The 25,528-nt window shown below is 43.8% G+C and overlaps 1 protein-coding gene across 1 annotated transcript in view; it reads right to left on the bottom strand.

Moving 5' to 3' along the window:
- LOC139759492 (uncharacterized) overlaps nucleotides 1-3,281 on the bottom strand; it is a 65,705-nt gene extending 62,424 nt beyond the window's left edge. The window contains exon 1 of the mRNA XM_071681676.1: nucleotides 3,228-3,281. Within this exon, the coding sequence (XP_071537777.1) occupies nucleotides 3,228-3,281 (54 nt within the window). The remainder of the gene's footprint in view (nucleotides 1-3,227) is intronic.
- Nucleotides 3,282-25,528: the final 22,247 nt, after the last annotated feature.

Here is a 25,528-nt window from a genome sequence, read left to right as displayed (position 1 = left end):
CAGGTGCACGTCCCCTCCACCACACAGCAGGACTGGCCAGGTGCACGTCCCCTCCACCACACAGCAGGACTGGCCAGGTGCACGTCCCCTCCACCACACAGCAGGACTGGCCAGGTGCACGTCCCCTCCACCACACAGCAGGACTGGCCAGGTGCACGTCCCCTCCACCACACAGCAGGACTGGCCAGGTGCACGTCCCCTCCACCACACAGCAGGACTGGCCAGGTGCACGTCCCCTCCACCACACAGCAGGACCGGCCAGGTGCACGTCCCCTCCACCACACAGCAGGACTGGCCAGGTACACGTCCCCTCCACCACACAGCAGGACTGGCCAGGTACACGTCCCCTCCACCACACAGCAGGACTGGCCAGGTGCACGTCCCCTCCACCACACAAGATGATAAGGTAATTCTAATCCTCCCGATTATTTCCTCATACTTTCCGTACATCCCGATCCTGTTGGTTCTTGTCCTAAGACGGCCGGGAAACCCGTCCTACGATGCCCGGGGAAACCCAGGCAGAGAAGGTATCCTGGAACTCTAAAATAAAGTAAATATCACCGTAATCCAGGAGGATCACGGTAGAGTCAGTAAGATGCACCTGTGAGGCTGTGGGCGACACAGTCAACTGATGAAGTCTATGCTTTCATTAGCAGTTTATTGCTTTTATTTGTGTATTTTCATCTATTTGCGTCACAATCTCCATTCCGATAATGTGACGCCATATTTCCCGGTCTTAGGTATGAAAAAAGAAAATAGAACAATAAAACAATCCAGAAACAAGTGATACGACCCTTGACTTACTCAGGGAGAAATGAATCTATGACGGGAGCATATTACAAAGTTCAGGGTGAGCGGTAAACGCTACACCGTCTGGTGTTGACAGGTCTGGCACTTGGTTCTTACATATATCAGCACAAACTCCACCTGCTACTGATGCCTCATGTATCAGTACTTTCGGGCCTCATGTCTCCATTGCTTCTGAAGGTGTGTATGTATTTGCATGATAATATGTATGTCAGTTTACTTGTGGAATTTGGTGGATTTCGTTATCTAGGGTATCCTTTCTAAGACGCTCCAGATATTTGGAAAATTCCGGGTAAACCCTTAGGTTAGGTTAGGTTAGGTTAGGTTAGGTTAGGATAGATTAGGATAGGTTAGGATAGGATAGGTTAGGTTAGGTTAGGATAGGTTAGGATAGATTAGGATAGGTTAGGATAGATTAGGATAGGTTAGGATAGGTTAGGTTAGGTTAGGATAGGTTAGGATAGATTAGGATAGGTTAGGATAGGATAGGTTAGGTTAGGTTAGGATAGGTTAGGATAGGATAGGTTAGGTTAGGATAGGTTTGGTTAGGTCAGGTTAGGTTAGGATAGGATAGTTAGGCTAGGTTAGGTTAAGATAGGATAGGTTAGGTTAGGTTAGGATAGGACAGAATAGGATGTTAGGTTAGGTTAGGTTAGGATAGGATAGGTTAGGTTAGGTTAGGATAGGTTAGGATAGGATAGGCTAGGTTAGGATAGGTTTGGTTACGTCAGGTTAGGTTAGGATAGGATAGTTAGGCTAGGTTAGGTTAAATTGGATAGGTTAGGTTAGGTTAGGATAGGATAGAATAGGATGTTAGGTTAGGTTAGCTTAGGTTAGGATAGGTTAGGTTAGGTTAGGTTAGGATAAGTTAGGTTAGGATAGGTTATTATAGGTTAGGTTAGGTTAGATTAGGATAGGTTAGGTTAGGTTAAATTAGGTTAGGGTAGATTAAGATAGGATAGGTTAGGTTAGGTTAGGTTAGACTAGGTTAGGTTAGATTAGGATAGGATATGATTAAAATAGGTTAGACTGAGTTAGGTTAGGTTAGGATAGGATAGGATAGATTAGGTTGTGTTAGGATAGGATCGGATAGGTTTGGTTAGGTTAGGTTAGGTTAGGTTAGGTTAGGTTAAGTTAGGATAGGATAGCATAGGTTAGGTTAGAGTAGGATAGGATAGGATAGGTTAGGTTAAGTTAGGATAGGATAGGTTAGGTTAGGTTAGGTTAGGTTAGGATAGGATAGGATATGATAGGATAGGTTAGGTTAGTTAGGTTAGGTTAGGTTAGGATAGGATAGATTAGGTATGATACGATAGGATATGTTTGGTTAGGTTAGGTTAGGTTAGGTTAGGTTAGGTTAGGTTAGGATAGGATAGATTAGGTTATGTTACGATAGGATATGTTTGGTTAGGTTAGGTTAGGTTAGGTTAGGATAGGATAGATTACGAGCCTCCAGGGCTTTCTGGACATCTCCAGAAAACAGATCACAGGGAATGCCACCTACATGTACTCAAAACTAGTAATTACTGCTTGAAATACTGCATTGTGTATTATGATAAAAGATGAAATAGCGTGTATCATATACAGCATATTGGTAGCCTATAAAGTACCTCATTTAGCGACATACATCATAGTACGATATAAATCACCGTAAATCACCGTAAACAAGTGTCTTACGCGTGCTTATTTACACGCATGACTCGGGAGGCATTTACGAGCAGAGTTGCCATCTGATGATCTGTATTATAACCTCTCATACCATGGCTGGCAGCCTGTAAACGTTTCCCCCTACGTCAGAGTTAGTCGCATCCAAGAAACGCTGTGCTTTTTTCATCATTATATATTCATGAGCTAACGTCATGGAAGGGTTTATGCTGGTCGTTGCCGTGTGTTTACAAGGCGAGTTACTTTATACCTTCCGGATGTGGTGGGGAGTGAGACCCCAGCCGACGCACAGGAAAATAAACACAGGAGTGACAGTCACTCACAAAGACCCTGGGTGGTAGAGGGATCCCCCACCCTGCCCCCGGCGACAGGCCTTCCCTGATGCTCGTGGAAGAATAACAAGGCCTTACCCCGCCTTGAGGCCGGGAGATATGGACTTCTTAGTCCCTAGGGAAAAGCCTTCCTTCCCTAATCCCTTTCCCAGTTTAAAGGAAAGTCACCATCTCTTCCCCCATTCTTAAAGGGGGCATTATATCCTTCCTGACACCCCATTGAGGACATCATCTTTTCCAGCCCTTGGAGGGAGCAGCGACTTTCCCCGGACCTACAAAAGGAGACTGGACATTTCCAACTCTAAATGGAATCCCAAGCCTTCCTTTATCTAGAGTTTGGGCACCTGTCCCAAACCTAGATAGGGACACCTGGCCTTCCCTAGTCCCTAGATGTATCCCCTAGACCTTAGGGGATACATCTACCCTGCTGCAGTTCTGAGATGTCACCTGGCATTCCTCAGCCCAAAGATGGGGCATCTTGCTTTTCTCAGCCTAGAGAATCACCAGATGGGATTTCCCAGCCCTAGGGAAAGGCACCTTCTCTTCCCCAGCCCTGATAAGGGACAACTGGTCTTCGTCAGGCTTTAGTTGGGGCAACTCGCCTTCACCAGCATTGAGGAGAGGCAGCTGGCCCTTTCTAACCCCGAGCAGGAGCACCTTGTCTTCTCAAGCCCTAAGGAGGGATACCTAGACTTCTTTGGCCTTAAAGAGAAGCACCTCAGCCCTACCGAGGAGGTGCCTGGCCTTTCCAGCCCTGAGGAAAGACACCTGGACTTTTCCAACCTTTGGAGGAACAAAATCCTTTCCTTGGTCCTCTTCAGGAGGAGCAATTGCCCCCCCCCCCCCCCCCCCAACCCTGGGAAAGGTCTCTGCGCCCTTTCTAGCCTTTAGGAGGTACACCAGGGATTCCCTCTTTCCTAGAAAGAATACCAACCTTTCCCCATTCCCCTCTTTCCCCTCTTTCTTAGGAAGAGCAACAACCTTTCGCAGTCCCTCTGCAGAGGCACCACGCATTCCCATTTGGCCATTAGAGAAACCAGTTTTTCCCATCCCTATGTCTGGGCATCAAGCTTTTCCAAACTCTTGGGAAAGCTCTCTGCCTTAGGAGTGGAACTATACTTTTCACAACCTATAAGAAAAAGTGAGTGACTTTCTTCAGACCTGGGGAGGAGTCAGGAATTTCACCTGCTTGAAAAGGGAATCTCATCCTTTAATAGCCATACAAAAAAGGTCACTAAGCTTCTCCCAGTCTTGGGAATAACAGTTTTACCCAGTCATGGAGAGAGGAAGTAAGCCTCTCCAAACCTGGAGAAGTATCAAGCCATCCTAAACCTTTAGGAATAGCACCTTGCCATTTGGGGAGTTCAAAGTCTTCTTAACTTTAAAGAAGGATATAAAGGGTCTCCAGGCTCTGGGGAACGGTGGTAGAGGCGAGTGGTGATGTAAGCATTTGTGTGGGCATTTGACGTTGGCACTGAGGTATGTGGTACCATGCAATGTAAAGGTGCTTTTGGGCTTTGAGACGCGTGTGATTGCTAAAGGCTTTGAAAACTAAGATGTGTGGATTCTGAAGAGTTTCCTTGTTGAGATGAGAGGGTGCTAAGAGGTTTGAGTGCTGATATCAGGACGTTCAGAGGTTTGGTCGTTGAAATGTGTGATTGTTGAGGGATTTGAGCGCCGAGAGTGTGGACACTGAAGGATTCTGGCGCTGAAACGTGCAGTTGCTGAGGGGTTTGAGCAATGAAAAGTGTAGACGCTGAATAGTTTTAACGCTGAGACGTGTGGTTGCTGAAGAGTTTGATCTCTGAGACATGTGAGCGTCTTGTACACCCAACAGCTGTGCAACACAGTAACGAGTGCCGCCCCAACCACCCAGCCACTCCTCCATAGCAGCTATCTGACCACGATCTTTTCAGACATTCCTCCGTCTTGTACTCTCAACTGGCGAGAAGTCCCTGGCCAACCACCGACAGAAACAAGTTATTACAACAATTACATTCAATAGACACCAACCCGACCCTGTGCCACGGCGACTCCTCGTACCAATTACCCTTAACAACCATCTTTAAGACGCCATGAGGACGGACTTTGCGTTCGACGTTCGTGACAGCTGGATGTCTCCCGCTGTTGCATCAGCATCAGGCGAAGCTGCTCGCCTCGAGGACACGACAGTCAAAGGAGTCGTTCGGTTTCGTTTCTCACGCCATAACTATCACTACACGACAGCCACGACATCTTTGTGGCCGATGTCGTTAGAAGGGACGATCACGACGCCAGTTGGGCGACATGCGGCTCCAGGGTCGCCCGGGCTTTTACGTCTTAATGAACTCAATGGATGATAACACTGGGTTTTGTTGTGTTTTTTACGACCTGGCGTGAGGTGTGTGTGTGTGTGTGTGTGTGTGTGTGTGTGTTGGAGTGGGAGTGGGCAACTGTGGCGTGAGGCTTGGTATGGCGTAGGGAGATGAGGTATGCTGATAATAGATGAATGGATAGTTGAGTGTAAAAAAACATCGAATAATAGAGTAGCTAAAACTTTGAGAAGACGAATGAGAAGGTTTATAATGATTATTGTAAATACGTGCTGGATGATGATTGGGACGATTCGAATCATATATCATTAAATATCAAATGATTAAACAGTTAGACTTGTAGAGAGATGAAAATAGATCAGTATATATATATATATATATATATATATATATATATATATATATATATATATATATATATATATATATATATATATACTTAACGGCTTAATCATTTGATATTCAATGATATATGATTCGAATCGTCCCATTCGTCATCCAGCACGTATATATATATATATATATATATATATATATATATATATATATATATATATATATATATATATATATATATATGAAATCATAAGAGAGCCTTTACGACAATCGTTAAGCTTTTATTTCAAGGTCAAAAGTTGGTTTAACACGTCGTCAGTAACACAGTAACTGGCTAATCACATTGTCAGTAGCCTATAATCAGAACATACCGACTCCAACGTTCATTCATCGACAGTTAAGAAGGAAGTGATGGTCTGCGTCGACACGTTAATACGAAACAGGGAATCCTGATTCGCCTCGTTGAATGTTGGCTACGTCAACTGCGACCACATCTCACGAGCCATTAACAACGTCGCATGATGATTAAGATGGATCTCATGATGACACTAGAATCCCTCACTGGGAGCATTATCATACACGTGCCACCAGTAAACATAAGGAAGGGGTAGTTATGGGACACTCTGGCTCAGGGATCGTAAGGATGTGATTTGAGGAGAAGGGGAATCCGAAGGACCCAGGATTGTTATGGGGCATGATTCATGAAATTCTTATAGAAAATTATGTTCCTAAATTTGAATCAGGAATGGTTGAAGAATAATGAGACGTATTTGGATCACTTTGCTAATAAGGATACGTAGACTTGCATTACTGATAGGATCACTATGATACGTACGTGGAACATTTACACTTTTAATGATACAGGTAACACTATGGCAGAGATCTTAGGTATAACTGAAATGAACCTCATGGAAAAGGTTCAGTCGTTCATGGGAGAGAAGAGGACAATCAGCAGTCATAGTAAGCGACTGTCTGCAAGTGGCATCAGTAGACCTCTAAGACAGTATGCAATGGAGATCAATGATGAATTCCACCTGTGAACTATGATCCATGTCATCCACTGAAAAAAATTTCTCAACGTCAAAGAAGACCTGATTTGAGATGTTGTAGAAGAAAGGGAGATGAATCTTCAATCATGGTGGGAAAACTTTCTAATAATGGACCATATCTACCAAGAGAGGGAGGTGGGCTGGTCACACTGGGATATTCAAGCCCAAGTGTGTGCTCTTGAGAACTCTCTCTACCAACACATCAGTAAGGACTTTCCTTTGATATCCAGGGCTTAACCCAACTCGAGCACTTCCTTGTCGCTTTCCCGTAAGCAGAGGTCCGTCCATGACATTTTCCGTTTCCAGACCACCGTTCCAGAAGACTAGGAACAACTGCGATAGCGTACTAGTCGAAGACTGCTGAGAACGAAGAGCAAAATACCTAGTTTCCAAGCAGGGTGTTAAGGATGAAAATTTGATGCATTGCATAACTTCTTAACGGACCCATACTTAGAGGCTGAGTTACGGGTTTGTGTTTAGAGCAGAACTGGGCCAGATGAGTTATTAAGTCTCACATTAAAAGAGGGAATAAATAGGTCACAGCTGTGATAGTAGAGAGAAGGTACACACACTCACAGAGAAACAGAATGAGCTAAATGGATGATACATAGATATCAACAAGCGATGTAGTCATACCGAGGAGAGGTATAGACGACGGCAGCCAAACAACTTTCAAAAAGTACGAGAAGCTGAGGATTGACACAAAGTTAGGTCCAAAGCGAGAAACGAGCAGAAAGTACGAAAGAATATTGTGGACAAAACTGAAGGGTTACCCGGACTTGTTTTATGAAATGATCAAGAATCAAATGATTTACGCTAAAGAGGGATGACGAAATGACTCACACAAATGAGCGTAGCCCACACGCGAGAAAATGTGTATTAGGTTTGACGAGAGGTTTCTGACTTTACCATTGAGGGATCATGGTCCCCATCACTGCTGGACTAGGACGAGAGTGTGACCCTTGAAGCATTACGATCAACTAGTAGGATGATTACAAGCCTTGTTAATGAACTGGAAATATACAAGAACAATGTATCATATGATTCTTTACTATAAATATTCAAATGATGTGCTGAAATCCACCGGACAGAGACAAAGCTGAAATAAACACCTTCATTCTAAAAAGCCTCTGAATCAACGAAGTAAAGAGGAATAAATAACATTTGCCTACATTTATGAAGGTCAAAAGGATATTGCTTTGAATATGAGATCTGTGCTACTTACAAGTGTCGGCTTCAGTTAATTAAAAACCAAATGTATAATTTCTTGGTTATCAAGAGAGACGAGAGACGAGTTTGTCCTTGATGCAGCTGTTATGCCCTGAGATATTGTTCCTGCTGCATCTATTTCTTATCCATCCCAAACTTCGCCATCATATCCAGGTTTTTCTTCATTAGCATACGTAACCAGCTCGTTATCTTTCACCTTTATACTTCCAGCATTTGTATAGGCAACTGTTCCAATTATTTACATATATTAGTGGATGGAAAGAAGTAGAGTCCCCGAGAACTTTGTGAAGAAGCCATTGTTACTCCTTATCTATGTTGGTGACTTCTTAGGACGAATTTGAATCACACATACATAAGTTTGCTTACGATATTGTGGTTATAGATGAAGGGTTGGTCGTTCATGATTGCTTCATTTTAATACAACTAAACGAGATGGGTCTGTGGATCAGCGAACGTCTGATGAAGTTCAGTCTAAATAAGAGTAAAGAAGCCGGGAGGGTGTAAAAACTGAGTGAAGTTTTTTATGAAGGTGGAAGTTACGTCTTAAGGATCGACCAAGGGATAGAGACCTGGGAGTTAACAAGGTGGTTAACTTATCGCCCAACACATTAACCAGAGTCACAAGGGAAGTAAACCATATTTTGGTTAGTGTCAAAAAGGCCTTCAAGTTTATGAACCAGGAGCTCTTCAAGAATTCATATTTACGTTAGAGTGTGCATCACCCGTGGGAGATAATCTCATAAAACTCACTATGAATGGTGCCATAATTAAGGTGGGTGAGTTACACGAGGAGAAGGGAAGCCATTGAACTACCCACACAAGAGGAGGGGTAGAAGGAGGGACAAGATATCCCCCTTTAAATTCCTCGGGGTCGGTCTCAATTATGTTACACGTATGAGTTTTTCGAATTACAGAGGCACGCACTCCTCCACGAGAAGACACCAGAGAAAATGAACCAAAGTAGGAAACAGAAGGACATGAGAAAGCGCTACTTTAGAATGACTGTGGTAGACATGTGGACCATACTAAAGGAGGATAGGGAGAGATTAACACAAGCTGCAAACTTTTCAAAAAATTCTACGGTAGGAATGTAAGGTTAAGAGATGGGATGAGAGTAGTGCTTCCTCCCCCCCATACACACCGTCGTAAACCCACAGTCAATCCAAGCTGTACGTCCTTCCTTGGGGCTGATCTATAAATGAGTACCTATTCTAAGCTGGGATATGTACGTGTATATGTATATACACACATAGGAGTGCAAATATCACTACCGTAACAAAGAGTATTCACACACACACACACACACACACACACACACACACACACACACACACACAACTGTCCACCATGGGTGTGGAGAAATCTTATTCTTCAGCCAGCAGACCTTATAGTAATAGGCTGGACGCTCCCGTGTAGCCATAGCCACTATCCAGTCCCTTACCTGGAACCCTTATATTTCATATTGATAGAAAACGTCACAGTAAAGCTATCTGCTAAGTGGAAGCATGTCGACGACTTTATCATAAGTGTCACCGCTCGCACAGCATCTCTCCCGACTGCATCGCTCTCCAGGTACACTCCTAACAAACTCTAAAGTTGCCTCGCCTGGACTGTTCGGGCAGTAAACCCATTATGTATTAGTCAGGTGAACGTCAAGTATACGCCAGGGTGATCAGTTCACAGAGCTCTACTGTGTCACTTTGGACAGTAAACAAAAGCGATAGGAACACGGGAATACTGTCAGCAAATTCTCCAGCTCTTCAGTTTTTCTTTTTCAAAACACTTGGACTCCCTGCACTAAACTCAAAGATCATATACACAACTTTCATTATTCCCAAAGTCACCTACGCCTCCCATGAGTGGTCTTCGTTCCTCACGTAACAGAGACTCCTTGAACATTTGCAGATAAGAACATACACGATCATCCTCGGTCACTCTTACCCCTTCTTTGAACACGGTGTCGAAGCTCTGATCCTCTCGACGCTCTCCACTCATCACTTGGACCTCATGTGACAGGTCGGGAAGAAGTTGCTTCCTCCTCCTCCTCTTCGCCACCGTCTCATCTTGCTTCCTGAGACCTCTAGTCCCTAAGTTGTATTTCGGAAAACCACAATGGCATCGAGCCCTTCCGACCTCGTATAGACCACTGCAGGAATATCCACCCTCCTCGCCACTGTGAACATCAACAATCAGTAGAGAATATCTTAACCTCCACCCAAGTGGCGCGGCAACAAGGTTTATCAGCTAACGCACACGCAGGCAACACATGGAGAGGGAGGGCAGCAGCACCGTGAGAGAGGGAAAGGTATGGTAGAAGAGCTGTGATATCAGTAGGGTTAATGAGGTGGGAAGCTTTTGATATCTATTTGGCAGAGAGAGAGAGAGAGAGAGAGAGAGAGAGAGAGAGAGAGAGAGAGAGAGAGAGAGAGAGAGAGAGAGAGAGAGAGAGAGAGAGAGAGACAGACAGACAGACAGACAGACAGACAGACAGACAGACAGACAGACAGACAGACAGAGACAGAGACGGACAAAGAGACAGACAGAGGCCAGATCCAGTACGGTGCTCTGTACTAGAAAACAAAGATCTCCGTAGATATGAAGTTCCTGTTAGTAAGAGCAATGATGATAACACCTGCACAACACTACCCCCAGCTGTGAGGAAGCAGGTCTTGTGGTGTTCGTTATGTGAGGTTTCCTAGAGAGAGTGAGGGATATGGCTATGATTCACATGTTCACGTTATTCCAGGGTTCAACTCTGGTGTTTAGAAATAAAATAGCGGGAAATTAGTGCAATTTAGATGTACAAGTGGGAAGATGCTGTGCTTTTTGCATTGTTGAATTTAACAAGGGCACTGTGTCCCCTGTCAAAAATGCTGTACATTTTCACTGTTTTATTATTATCATTATGGTCATTAATTATTATCATTATGGTTATTAATTATTATCATTTTGTTATTATCATTATTACTATCATTAGGATTACTATCATTATTGTTATTCATTATCATTCGTATTATCATTGTTGTTATTTAGTATAAATATTATTTTATTTTTTTTTTTTTTTTTTTTTGCTTTGTCGCTGTCTCCCGCGTTTGCGAGGTAGCGCAAGGAAACAGACGAAAGAAATGGCCCAACCCACCCCCCCATACACATGTATATACATACGTCCACACACGCAAATATACATACCTACACAGCTTTCCATGGTTTACCCCAGACGCTTCACATGCCCTGATTCAATCCACTGACAGCACGTCAACCCCGGTATACCACATCGCTCCAATTCACTCTATTCCTTGCCCTCCTTTCACCCTCCTGCATGTTCAGGCCCCGATCACACAAAATCTTTTTCACTCCATCTTTCCACCTCCAATTTGGTCTCCCTCTTCTTCTTGCTCCCTCCACCTCCGACACATATATCCTCTTGGTCAATCTTTCCTCACTCATTCTCTCCATGTGCCCAAACCACTTCAAAACACCCTCTTCTGCTCTCTCAACCACTGCTCTTTTTATTTCCACACATCTCTCTTACCCTTACGTTACTTACTCGATCAAACCACCTCACACCACACATTGTCCTCAAACATCTCATTTCCAGCACATCCATCCTCCTGCGCACAACTCTATCCATAGCCCACGCCTCGCAACCATACAACATTGTTGGAACCACTATTCCTTCAAACATACCCATTTTTGCTTTCCGAGATGATGTTCTCGACTTCCACACATTCTTCAAGGCTCCCAGAATTTTCGCCCCCTCCCCCACCCTATGATCCACTTCCGCTTCCATGGTTCCATCCGCTGCAGATCCACTCCCAGATATCTAAAACACTTTACTTCCTCCAGTTTTTCTCCATTCAAACTCACCTCCCAATTGACTTGACCCTCAACCCTACTGTACCTATTATTATTATTATTATTATTATTATTATTATTATTATTATTATTATTATTATCATTATTATTATTATTATCATTATTATTATTATTATTGTTATTATTATTATTATAATTATTATTATCATTATTATTATTATTATTATTATTATTATTATTATTATTATTATTATTATTATTATTATTATTATTGTCATTTCTATTATCATTATTATTATTATTATTGTTATTATTATTATTATTATTATTATTATTATTATCATTATTATCATTATCATTATTATCATTATTATCATTATTATTATTATCATCATTATTATTACTACATATAATGATAATGATACTACTACTACTACTACTACTACTACTACTACTATCATTATTATCATTATTATTAGTTGTAGTAGTAGTAGTAGTAATAGCAGCAGTCGTAGTAGTAGTAGAAGCAATCGTAGTGGTAGCTGTAGTAGTCGTAATAGTAGTGGTCGTAGTAGTAGTGGTATTAGTAGTAGTAGTAGTAGTGGTGGTAGTAGTAGTGGTAGTAGTAGTAGTAGTAGTAGAAGTAGTGGTGGTAGTAGTAGTAGTAGTAGTAGTAGTAGTAGTAGTAGTAGTAGTGGTAGTAGTAGTAATGGTAGTAGTAGTAGTGTAATAGTAGTGGTTGTAGTACTAATGGTTGTAGTAGTAGTAGTAGTAGTAGTAGTGGTAGTAGTAGTAGTGGTAGTAGAGTAGTAGTACCGTTATAACATATGCACACAAACCACACATACAACCACAATAACACACACACATAGGAACAATCACACATATACAAGCAGACACAGACACAAGACTACACAAACGTATGGAAAAACACATACACACACAAGCACACAAGCGCACAAACACACACAGACAAACAAACACCTATGCACACACACACACACACACACACACACACACACACACACACACACACACACTACAAGGTTGGGTGGGGGGGTGTAGTTCGTGTCAGTGAGGGCCGTCGTGGCGGAGCAGACCAGACACGTGTCTCAGGCACAGCAAGTGGCCAGTTATTACCCTCAAGAACGACTAATTCCATCTCATTCTGAGTCATTCCCACAAATTATCTCTCACCGTGACTCACACACACACACACTGCATAATTTTTGAGTCATCTGTTACCCAGGCCGGGAGTTTTTGTAATTTCCTGGTCTAATGAGGTAATTAGCTTGCGTAATTTTCATCCCGTTTTGGGTATTGGGATTTAAGGGTTCGCGTCCCCCCCCCTACCCCCCACCCCCTCCCCCCTACCCCCTCCCCACACCCCTAACCCCCTGCCAACGGAGACGAGACGTTGTCGAAGCGAAATTAAACATTTCTGGTCATAGCTTCTAACCTGAGGAGGCTCAGCTGAGGAAGGAGGGGGAGACCCAGCTGAGGGGGAGGAGGAGACCCAGCTGAGGGAGAGGGGGAGACCCAGCTGAGGGGGAGGAGGAGACCCAGCTGAGGGGGAGGAGGAGACCCAGCTGAGGGGGAGGAGGAGACCCAGCTGAGGGGGAGGAGGAGACCCAGCCTGATGAGAGGAAGAGACCCAGCTGAGGGGGAGGAGGAGACCCAGCTGAGGGGAAGGAGGAGACCCAGCTGAGGGGAAGGAGGAGACCCAGCTGAGGGGAAGGAGGAGACCCAGCTGAGGGGAAGGAGGAGACCCAGCTGAGGGGAAGGAGGAGACCCAGCCTGATGAGAGGAGGAAACCCAGTTGAAGGGGAGGAGGGAGGAGACCCAGGTGAGGGGGAGGAGGAGGCTCAACTGAGGGAGAAGAGGAGACCTTGCTGGAGGAGAGGAGGAGACCCAGTTGAGAGAGAGGTGTCATATATCCTTCAGGTTGGCGGTGGTGTGGCCAGGGACACCATGATGGAGGATTAGAGTGACAGCTGGTATGGCTCCCTCACGTACCTTGTGTGTAATGAATAATATCATACCTTGTCTCGCGGGAGACTTACATACTTTGAGAAAGTTTAGTGTCGAGAAGAGTCCGAAAATGATACCTTGAAATCGTATATCCTTGTGTGATACAAGCCCCAGACTTCGTAAGCTGGTTTAAATAGGTTTATTCTTAGATGATGTAAATGTTTTACGGTATATAAATCACGAGATGGAGGGCAGGAGGGAGAAGCGATTGGTCTAATGCGAGGCGATAACGCTTTGAAACGCCGTTGGTGCTGGATACTTTAGGTCTTGTGTGATGCTGGTTTTAAAACATGTAAGTGATGGTCGTCTCCTGGGTTAATGTATGCACCAGGGGCTTGTTAAACAATGCAAATAGGGTAGTTAGGTTACGGTTGATGGAGGCGGGTATGGCTGGCGTCTACATGACCTGTCCTCCAGTCTTAACAATGACCGCGTCTGGAGGCTGAATAGAAGGCGGTCTGGGTGAAGGTAGGGGGAAGGGGTACCTACCACTGGCATACCTACTTGCCTGCTTACCTATCTGACAAAGTACCTACCTACATACCTACCTACCTGACTACCTGCCTGCCTACCTTACTACGCACGTACCTATCTACCTGCCTGCTTACCTGAATACCTGCCTGCCTTCCTGATTACCTACCTACATGCCTACCAACCTACTTACCTGTCTGTCTATCTGACTGCCTGCCTGCCTACCTGATTACCTACCTACATGCCTACCTACCTACCTACCTGACTATCTACCTACCTACTTACCTACCTACCTACCTACCCACCTACCTACCTACCTCTCTGTCTGCCTGACTGCCTGCCTGCCTACCTGACTACCAACCTACATGCCTACCTACCTACCTACCTACCTGTCTACCTGACTGCCTGCCTGCCTACCTAACGACCTACCTACATGCCTACATGCCTGCCTGCCTGCCTACCTACCTGACTACCTACCTACCTACCTACCTACCTGCCTGCCTGTCTACCTGACTACCTGCCTGCCTATCTGACTACCTGCCTACCTACCTACCTACCTACCTACCTACCTACCTACCTACCTACCTACCTGCCTGTCTACCTGACAGCCTGCCTGCCTACCAGACTACCTACCTACCTACCGACCTACCTACCTACCTAGCTGCAACGAGATTTTGTCCTCGGCATATATAACGCGCATTGCTCATCGTAAAGTAAAATCAGTGTTAAGAATAATGAATTGTGTGAGTTACGTGATGTCTGGTGTTTTGTGCGAGAAGGAGAGGGTGTGTGTTTGTTTGTGGACTGAGTGCCAGCAAGAAACGCGTGTGTGTGTGTGTGTGTGTGTGTGTGTGTGTGTGTGTGTGTGTGTGTGTGTGAGGCACGGAAGGGGGATCCACGGAGAGAGAGAGAGAGAGAGAAAGAGAGAGAGAGAGTGGACTCACCTACCGACTAATACCTGCGTCGAGATTTTGTCACTGAGCAGGGAAGATGCGTGGCGAAGAAAAGAGAGAAAGCAGCGCTATCTTGGAAGAAATGGGGACCGGAGGGCATCGTGGGATGGGAAATACGACACGGAAAAGACAGGGAAAAGAAATGGGAGAGATGAGGGAAGCAAGTGAGGAGGGGGCAGGAAGGAAGTGGGAGGGGAAAGTGAGAGTAGATGTCCCTCACAACTGCCACACGATGACTCGGGGTCGGGAATATATTCCGAGTGTTAGAGGAAAATGGGAGCAGCAGGACGCTTTAAAAGCTGGGTTTGGAAGGCAGATCGCCAAGCGCGGACGAAGAAGAGAGGAACTGTGGATGAGGGAAGGAGTACCGCAGAGACCCCAGGATGGTGAGGGAATCAGAGAGAGAGAGAGAGAGAGAGAGAGAGAGAGAGAGAGAGAGAGAGAGAGAGAGAGAGAGAGAGAGAGAGAAGTGTGTGGGTGAGTGTGTGTGTATAGCGACGGTGTAGAGGCCACTATGGAAAGTTAAGGACAGGGATCCTTCAACAACAACACACAGGACGTGCTCATTATAACCTTCCCTTGACCTGGCATTACTGTGTTCACACTCATCAGCTGTGGCAGCGGCCACGCGGGGACACAGGAGGCGGAGACGAAGGCGTGAGCAGTAAGAGAGAGGTTCTCCTCCCACACACCTGCTCTTCCTGTGATACATCCTGACTATGTTAGTAGAAAGGGTCGAATATAAATGACCATATCATAAACTATAATGATGCATATGGATAAGTTCAAGCAATTAAGTTATATTCAAATGACTAAATGATGGGTAAAACATGTAAAACATAAGAGCGTCGAGAGTCGGATGAATCGAGGCAAATGAAACAGTAGGTGTTGGAGCTCAGGTGAAGTGAGACAAAATGAAGCAGTGACCGGTGAGGTTTGTTCACAAGTTACTGGTGTAGTGAGGGAAGGGAGACGGATGAATGGAGTTAATTCCAAGAGGGATGCGGGCCAGTTTAATTCCCGCGACGCACTAATAGTGTTAAGAGATAAGTTAGGGGTATGAGAGAGAGAGAGAGAGAGAGAGAGAGAGAGAGAGAGAGAGAGAGAGAGAGAGAGAGAGAGAGAGAGAGGGTACAAGTCCGTGCACTTTACAACACTAGGAATAGCTGGTCACTCACCTGTCCTCCGCTTGGCACAACAAACAACTTAACCCAACTAAATGCGACCTCCATCACCACTCCCGGTGCCACCTGTCCCCGCCGGCACCTCGTAAAGACACGGGGAGCAAGATAAACAAACGACAACAGTGGAAGGAATGAAGCACAAGAAAGAAAATAAGACACATTAGTAGCGACTGAGGTAGATGAAACATTAAGACGATAAGGTGATGAAGGAAGAGTATGATAAAGATGTGAAACAGGACAGGGGTAACGAGCAGGGAAAAAGGACAATAGTAAGAGGGAGATGAAACAGTACTACGGTGAGAGGTAGATGAAGCAGGAAACAGGGTAAAGGGTAGATGAAGCAGGGAACAGGGTAAGGGGTAGATGAAGCAGGAACAGGGTGAGGGGTAGATGAAGCAGCACTAGGGCCAGGTACAGATTAAGCAGGTCTAGGGTAGAGAAAGAGGTCTATGTTAGGAGGTAGATGAAACAGGACTGCACTACAAAGGTAGATGAAGCAGGGCTATAGTAAAAAGGTAGGTGAAGCGCGACTTGAATTAGATGAAAGAAAAAGTAATGAAGCAAAACTGTGGGATGAGGCAGATAAAACAGGACTTTTGTAAGAGGTAGATGAAGCAAACCTAAGATGAGAAGTAAATAAAGCAAGAATAACGAGACAGGTGGTAAAGTAGGACAAAGAACAGAGGCAAAAGAAACCAGGAAACTGAGGAAGGAGGGTCCTGAAACAAAACTGAGAAAAAGGAGAAAATAATGAAGGCTCGACAGGTCCCAAATACGTTAACAAATCCCGCCTCCCTCATCACCTGGCGAAGGTGTGTGAGCAGACAAAGACCGGAGGACCAGAGGACCCACCGTCTCCAGTTGATTAATGGTGGCGCCCTATGGCTGGTCACACCACTAGGGCCTCTTCACACTACTCCAGGGGCTGCTTCAGTAGGGTCAGGAGAGCCTCCAAGTGCTACTCCAGGAACTAAGTACCTGAAAATGCGATTACTGTGCATAAGACATTTGAAGAATTTTTAACAGTAAACATTGAATAGAAATACATCAAAAGGGAAACATTTCTCTGTTGTTGCCAGTTAAGGTACCATTTTCTTGCTAGTTAAGGTACCATTTTCTTTAGATTGTACACCGATAGTATTTTTTATTACCTTTCTTTTCCATTTTATCTATTGAACAATTCTATAGATTTTTTCTTTGAGTTATGAGAGATTCATTTTTCAAAGTCTTTTATACATATTCTAATTTTCTTCATTCAGTCTCTTTATAATCATGATCCTGTTGGTTGCCACTTAACTCTGGTATCAAAAATACATTTCTTCTATGCTTTTTGAAGTTACTGACTTCCTCAGTAACTAAACAAGACACTTTTGGGGGGATACTGTCTCCCTCAAAGGGGAAATGGTCTGTTCTTGAAGATGTTCCACATCTTGCTAACTGTGTCCAGATCTAAGAGCCTAGTTCGGTTACCAGCGTCCTAGCACATTGTCTTGAAGTCTGCTGATCTAAGATTTGGTATCATCTTGTTAATTTGAAATCGAAACTGTAGTTTAAGGCGCTAATTAGACCTTTATTCGTGGACGTCACTAAATCTAAACTGTTCCTGCAGTGCCTCTCTCTGGGTTTTGTATCATTTGATCTAAAAGTCAGTCTTCATTTAGATTTGTTAGTCTTTTATCCTCGCATTCACCTATTAAGAGATCCCAGTTGATACTGAGGCTGTTGGAATCTCACCTTAAGGTTAATTTCCTCGTATTCCATGCTTTGCCTTGGAGGAGTGGGTGTCTATACATTATCCCAAAACTAACTTTGGGTTCCTTATTGAGCAGACGAATTACTGTGCAATGAATCGTACATATTAACACTACTTAATCTAATTCTGATCATACCTGCTTTCACGATTTTTCCTGAAAATATCATATCCTCATAATATAAACTTTGCTAATAAGCGAGTATCTGTAGCACTTATCTAAGTATCAGTTATTGCTAAAGTGGACCCATGAAGAACTGGGATAAAGATTGGCCTCAATAATGCTGCACCAAGCTACAGTGAAGCTCGAATGATCCAAATCCATGCCTGACTTACGTAAGGTCTGTATGAGGAAGGCCCACCTGCTATCTGTGAGGGCCACCCGCTGAGGAGACGTCTTACGTGTTATCCTGATCTCCTGTGGTACTCCTCCTGAGCCACATGAACTGCATGTTGGTATAGCATTTTCGCCCCCACCCATATTCAATACTAAGACATTTGCAGTAAAGAAGCGGCTGACCAATATTGCCGTCATGGGTTACGTAAGTTCCAAGAGTTCCTCCCGCCGGTTGGTACGCCAGGGGACAATGATATCAAAGACATCATATCGAAGAGTCTCCCCTCGGCTAATTGCCCTGCCGGGAGAGAAGCTCAACTCCCGCAGCCATATTGAATGGCAAACGTCCTGACGGTGTAACGTAATATGGCTGTAAGAGGGGTCAGGCAGCTGGTGCGTGATGACACTTTTCCTCTACTCTGGCAAACGCCTGTTTGGAGAGACATACATAAACACCCACACACGCACAAATACATACCTATACAGTTCAACGAATACATACATATACATACACAGACATAAACATATATACATATGTACATATTCGTACTTGCTACCTTCATCCATTCTCGTCGCCACCCCGTCACACGCGGGATATCTCTAAAATAAGACAACAAAGGACACATTCGTTCACACTCAGTATCTAGCTATCATGTGCAATGCACCGAAACCAAAGGTCTCTTTCCACATCCAGGCCCCATAAAACTTTCCATGGTTTACCCCAGACGCTTCACGTACCTTGGTTCAATCTATTGACAGCACGTCGACCCCGGTATACCACATCCTTCCAATTCACTTCATTCCTTGCAAGCCTCACACTTTACTGTATATTCAAACCCCAATCGCTCAAAATCATTTTCAATCCATCCTTCCACTTCCAATAGGGTATCCCGCTTCTCCTTTTTTCCTCCATCTCTGACACATATATCCTCCTTGTCAATCTTTCCTCACTCATTCCCTCCATATGTTCAAACCACTTCAACACACCCTCCTCTGCTCTCTCTCTCTCTCTCTCTCTCTCTCTCTCTCTCTCTCTCTCTCTCTCTCTCTCTCTCTCTCTCTCTCTCTCTCTGCTTCCTTTTATACATTTTCCAGTCATTTGCACTACTTCCCTGCAATATCGCCAAACACTTCTCTTTTCCCTGTCACTTACAATCTTACTTCTTCATCCCACCTCTCACTACGCTTTCTAATCTACGCACTTCCCACCTTTCTCATACCACATGCATCTTTTGCGCAAACCATCACTGCTTTCTAAATATATTCCATTCCTCACCCACTCTCCTTACGTAATTTGCTCTCACCTGTTGCCATTCTACACTCAATCTCTCATGATACTTCCTCACGCAAGTCTCCTTTCCAAGCTCACTTAATATCACCACTCTTTTCTCCCCAACATTTTCTCTTCTTTTCTGAAAGCCTCTACAAATCTTCACCTTCGCCTCCACAAGATAGTAATCAGCCATCCCTCCAGCTGCCCCTCTCAGTACATTAACATCCAAATATCTTTTTACACGCCTGTCCATTAACAAGCAGTCCAATAATGCCGTTTGACCTTCTATGTTACTCACATACGTATACTTATTTATATCTCTCATTTTAAACGAGGTATTCCCAATCAATAGTCTTTTTTCAGCACACAAATCCACAAGCTCTTCACCATTTCCGTTTACAACACTGTAAACCAATCATAACATCATCTGCCACATTACTCACCTTCGCATTTAAATCACCCATCACTATAACCGGGTCTTGTGCATGAAAGCTGCTAATACACTCACTCAGCTGCTCCCAAAACACTTGCCTCTCGTGATCTTTCTTCTCATGACCAGGTGTATAGGCACCAGTAATCACCCATCTCTCTCCATCTACTTTCAGTTTTACCCATATCACTCTAGAGTTAACTTTCTTACACTCTATCACATACACCCACAACTCCTAGTTCAGCAGTAGTGCTACTTCTTCCTTTACACTTGTCCTCTCACCAACTCCTGACTTTACTCTTAAGACCTTCCCAAACCACTTCCCCTTCACCCTTGAGCTTCGTTTCACTCAGAGCCAAAACATCCAGGTTTCTTTCCTCAAACATACTAACTACTTCTCCTTTCTTCTCAACCTGGTTACATCCACACACATTCAGACATCCAATGCTGAGCATTCGGAGAGGATGAGCACTCCCCGCTTGACTTCCCTTTTTAGAAATTTGAATACAAGGAGGGGAGGTTTCCAGTCCTCGCTCCTGCGCCCTTTTGGTCGCCCTCTACAACACGCAGAGAACACGTGGGAAGTATTCTTTCACCCCAATCCCCCAATATATATATATATATATATATATATATATATATATATATATATATATATATATATATATATTTTTTTTTGCTTTGTCGCTGTCTCCCGCGTTTGCGAGGTAGCGCAAGGAAACAGACGAAAGAAATGGCACAACCCACCCCCATACACATGTATATACATACGTCCACACACGCAAATATACATACCTACACAGCTTTCCATGGTTTACCCCAGACGCTTCACATGCCTTGATTCAATCCACTGACAGCACGTCAACCCCGGTATACCACATCGCTCCAATTCACTCTATTCCTTGCCCTCCTTTCACCCTCCTGCATGTTCAGGCCCCGATCACACAAAATCTTTTTCACTCCATCTTTCCACCTCCAATTTGGTCTCCCTCTTCTCCTCGTTCCCTCCACCTTCGACACATATATCCTCAACACTTCACTTCCTCCAGTTTTTCTCCATTCAAACTCACCTCCCAATTGGCAGGGGTGCGTGATGTCTCCATGGTTGTTTGATTTGTTTATAGATCGGGTTGTAATGGATTTGAATGCAAGAGTTTTGGAAAGAGGGGCGAGTGTGCAGTCTGTTGTGGATTAGAGAGCTTGGGAAGTGAGTCAGTTGTTGTTCGCTGATCATACAGCGCTGGTGCCTGATTCGTGTGAGAAACTGCAGAAGCTGGTGACTGAGTTTGGTAAAGTGTGTGAAAGAAGAAAGCTGAGACTAAATGTGAATAAGAGCAAGGTTATTAGGTACAGTAGGGTTGAGGGACAAGTCAACTGGGAGGTAAGTTTAAATGGTGAAAAACTGGAGGAAGTGAAGTGTTTTAGATATCTGGGAATGGATTTGGCAGCGGATGGAACCATGGAAGCGGAAGTGAATCATAGGGTGGAGGAGGAGGCGAAAGTTCTGGGAGCGTTGAAGAATGTGTGGAAGTCGAGAACGCAAGCAAAAATGGGTATGTTTGAAGGAATAGTGGTTCCAGCAATGATAAATGATTGCAAGGCGTGGGCCATAGATAGAGTTATGAGGAAGAGGGTAGATGTGCTGGAAATGAGATGTTTGAGGACAATATGTGGTGTGAGGTCGTTTGATCGAGTAAGTAATGAAAGGTTAAGAGAGATGTGTTGTAATAAAAAGAGTGTGGTTAAGAGAGCAGAAGAGGGAGTTATGAAATGGTTTGGTCTCATGGAGAGGTTGAGTGAGGAAAGATTGACCAAGAGGATATATGTGTCAGAGGTGGAGGGAACGAGAAGTGGGAGACCAAATTGGAGGTGGAAGGGAGTGAAAAAGATTTTGAGTGATCGGGGCCTGAACATGCAGAACATATACATATATATATTCTTTTTTTTTTGTCGCTGTCTCCCGCGTTTGCGAGGTAGCGCAAGGAAACAGACGAAAGAAATGGCCCAACCCACCACCATACACCTGTATATACATACGTCCACACACGCAAATATACATACCTACACAGCTTTCCATGGTTTACCCCAGACGCTTCACATGCCCTGATTCAATCCACTGACAGCACGTCAACCCGGTATACAACATCGATCCAATTCACTCTATTCCTTGCCCGCCTTTCACCCTCCTGCATGTTCAGGCCCCGAACACACAAAATCTTTTTCACTCCATCTTTCCACCTCCAATTTGGTCTCCCACTTCTCCTCGTTCCCTCCACCTCCGACACATATATCCTCTTGGTCAATCTTTCCTCACTCATTCTCTCCATGTGCCCTAACCATTTCAAAACACCCTCTTCTGCTCTCTCAACCACGCTCTTTTTATTTCCACACATCTCTCTTACCCTTACGTTACTTACTCGATCAAACCACCTCACACCACACATTGTCCTCAAACATCTCATTTCCAGCACATTCATCCTCCTGCTCACAACTCTATCCATAGCCCACGCCTCGCAACCATACAACATTGTTGGAACCACTATTCCTTCAAACATACCCATTTTTGCTTTCCGAGATAATGTTCTCGACTTCCACACATTCTTCAAGGCTCCCAGGATTTTCGCCCTCTCCCCCACCCTATGATCCACTTCCGCTTCCATGGTTCCATCCGCTGCCAGATCCACTCCCAGATATCTAAAACCCTTCACTTCCTCCAGTTTTTCTCATTCAAACTTACCTCCCAATTGACTTGACCCTCAACCCTACTGTACCTAATAACCTTGCTCTTATTCACATTTACTCTTAACTTTCTTCTTCACACACTTTACCAAACTCAGTCACCAGCTTCTGCAGTTTCTCACATGAATCAGCCACCAGCGCTGTATCATCAGCGAACAACAACTGACGCACTTCCCAAGCTCTCTCATCCCCAACAGACTTCATACTTGCCCCTCTTTCCAAAACTCTTGCATTTACCTCCCTAACAACCCCATCCATAAACAAATTAAACAACCATGGAGACATCACACACCCCTGCCGCAAACCTACATTCACTGAGAACCAATCACTTTCCTCTCTTCCTACACGTACACATGCCTTACATCCTCGATAAAAACTTTTCACTGCTTCTAACAACTTGCCTCCCACACCATATATTCTTAATACCTTCCACAGAGCATCTCTATCAACTCTATCATATGCCTTCTCCAGATCCATAAATGCTACATACAAATCCATTTGCTTTTCTAAGTATTTCTCACATACATTCTTCAAAGCAAACACCTGATCCACACATTCTCTACCACTTCTGAAACCACACTGCTCTTCCCCAGTCTGATGCTCTGTACATGTCTTCACCCTCTCAATCAATACCCTCCCATATAATTTCCCAGGAATACTCAACAGACTTATACCTCTGTAATTTGAGCACTCACTCACATATATATATATATATATATATATATATATATATATATATATATATATATATATATATATATATATATATATATATATATATATATTTATCAAGCAAGCATGGCATCTCACCCATTTAAAGTTTGAGAATAGGTTGAGGGCGTTTCGTCTGTTTCCTTGCGCTACCTTGCAAACGCGGGAGACAGCGACAAAAAAAAAAAAAAAAAATATATATATATATATATATATATATATATATATATATATATATATATATATATATATATATATATATATATATATATATATATATATATAGAGAGAGAGAGAGAGAGAGAGAGAGAGAGAGAGAGAGTTGGTTTGAAAAGAGAGATATACATAAGTATACGTATGTAAGTAGGAGAGATGGCCAGGGAGCGCTATTGAATTACGTGGTAATTGACAGGCGCGCGAAAGAGAGACTTTTGGATGTTACTGTGCTGAGAGGTGCAGTTGGATGGATGCCTGATCATTATCTTGCGGAGGCAAAGGTGAAGATATGAAGAGGTTTTCAGAAAAGAAGAATGTTGAGGTGAAGAGAGTGGTGAGAGTAAGTGAGCCTGGGAAGGAGACTTGTGTGAGAAAGTACCAGGAGAGACTAAGTACAGAATGGAAAAAGGTGAGAACAAAGGACATAAGGGGAGTGGGGGAGGAATGGGATGTATTTAGGGAAGCAGTGATGGCTTGTGCAAAAGATGCTTATGGCAAGAGAACCGTGGGAGGTGGGCAGATTAGAAAGGGTAGTCAGTGGTGGGATGAAAAAGTATATGATTATTAGTGAAAGAGAAGAGAGAGGCATTTGGACGATTTCTGCAGGGAATTAATGCAAATGACTGGGAGATGTATAAAAGAGAGAGGCAGAAGGTCAAGAGAAAGGTGCAAGAGTCGAAAAAGAGGGTAAATGAGAGCTGGGGTGAGAGAGTAAGTGAGCTTAGAAAGGAGACTTATGTGAGGAAGTACAAGGCTTGATTGAGTGCAGAATAGAAAGAGGTGAGAGCAAATGACGTAAGGGGAGAGGGGGAGGAATGGGATGTATTTAGGGAAGCAGTGATGGCATGCGCAAAAGATGCCTGTGGCTTGAGGAAGGTGGGAGGTGGGCAGAGTAGAAAGGGTAGTGAGTGGTGGGATGAAGAAGTAAGACTGTTAGTGAAAGAGAAGAGAGAGGTATTTGGCCGATTTTTGTAAGAAAATCGTGGAAATGATTGTGAGATGTATAAAAGAAAGAGGCAAGAGGTCAAGAGAAAGGTGCAAGAGGTGAAAAGAGAGCAAATGAGAGTTGGGATTAGAGAGTATCATTAAAATTTGGGGAGAATAAAAAGAAGTTTGGCGGGAGGTAAATAAAGTGCGTAAGACAAGAAAAAAAATGGGAACATCGGTGAAGGGGGCAAATTAGGAGGTAATAACAAGTAGTGGTGAAGTGAGAAGATGGAGTGAGTATTTTGAACGTTTGTTAAATATGTTTGATGATAGAGTGGCAGATATAGAGTGTTTTGGCCGAGGTGATTTGCGAAGTGAGAGGTTCAGGGAGAATGATTGGATAAATAGAAAAGAGGTAGTGAAAGGTTTGCGGAAGATGAAAGTCAGCAAGGCGGCGGTTTTGGATGGTATTAATGTGGAATAAATTTAAAAAGGAGATGACTGTGTCATTGACTAGTTGGTGAGGATATTCAATGTATGTATGGTTCATGGTGGAGTATCTGAGGATTGGCGGAATGCATGCATATTGCCATTGTACAAAGGCAAAGGGGATAAAGGTGAGTGTTCAATTACAGAGGTAAAAGTTTGTTGAGTATTCCTGGGAAATTATATGGGAGGGTATTGATTGAGAGGGTGAAGGCATGTGCAGAGCATCAGATTGGGGAAGAGCAGTGTGATTTCAGAAGGGTAGAGGATGTGTGGATCAGGTGTTTGCTTTGAAAAATGTATGTGAGAAATACTTAGAAAAACAAATGGATTTGTATGTACCATTTATGGATCTGGTGAAGGCATAAGATAGACTTGATAGAGATGCTCTGTGGAAGGTATTAAGAGTATATGGTGTGGGAGGTAAGTTGCTAGAAGCAGTGAAAAGTCTCTGTCGAAGTTGCAAGGCATGT

Source organism: Panulirus ornatus, chromosome 3, assembly GCF_036320965.1.
Source record: "Panulirus ornatus isolate Po-2019 chromosome 3, ASM3632096v1, whole genome shotgun sequence".
Lineage (NCBI taxonomy): Eukaryota > Metazoa > Arthropoda > Malacostraca > Decapoda > Palinuridae > Panulirus > Panulirus ornatus.
This window is presented reverse-complemented; position numbering and strand designations above follow the sequence as displayed.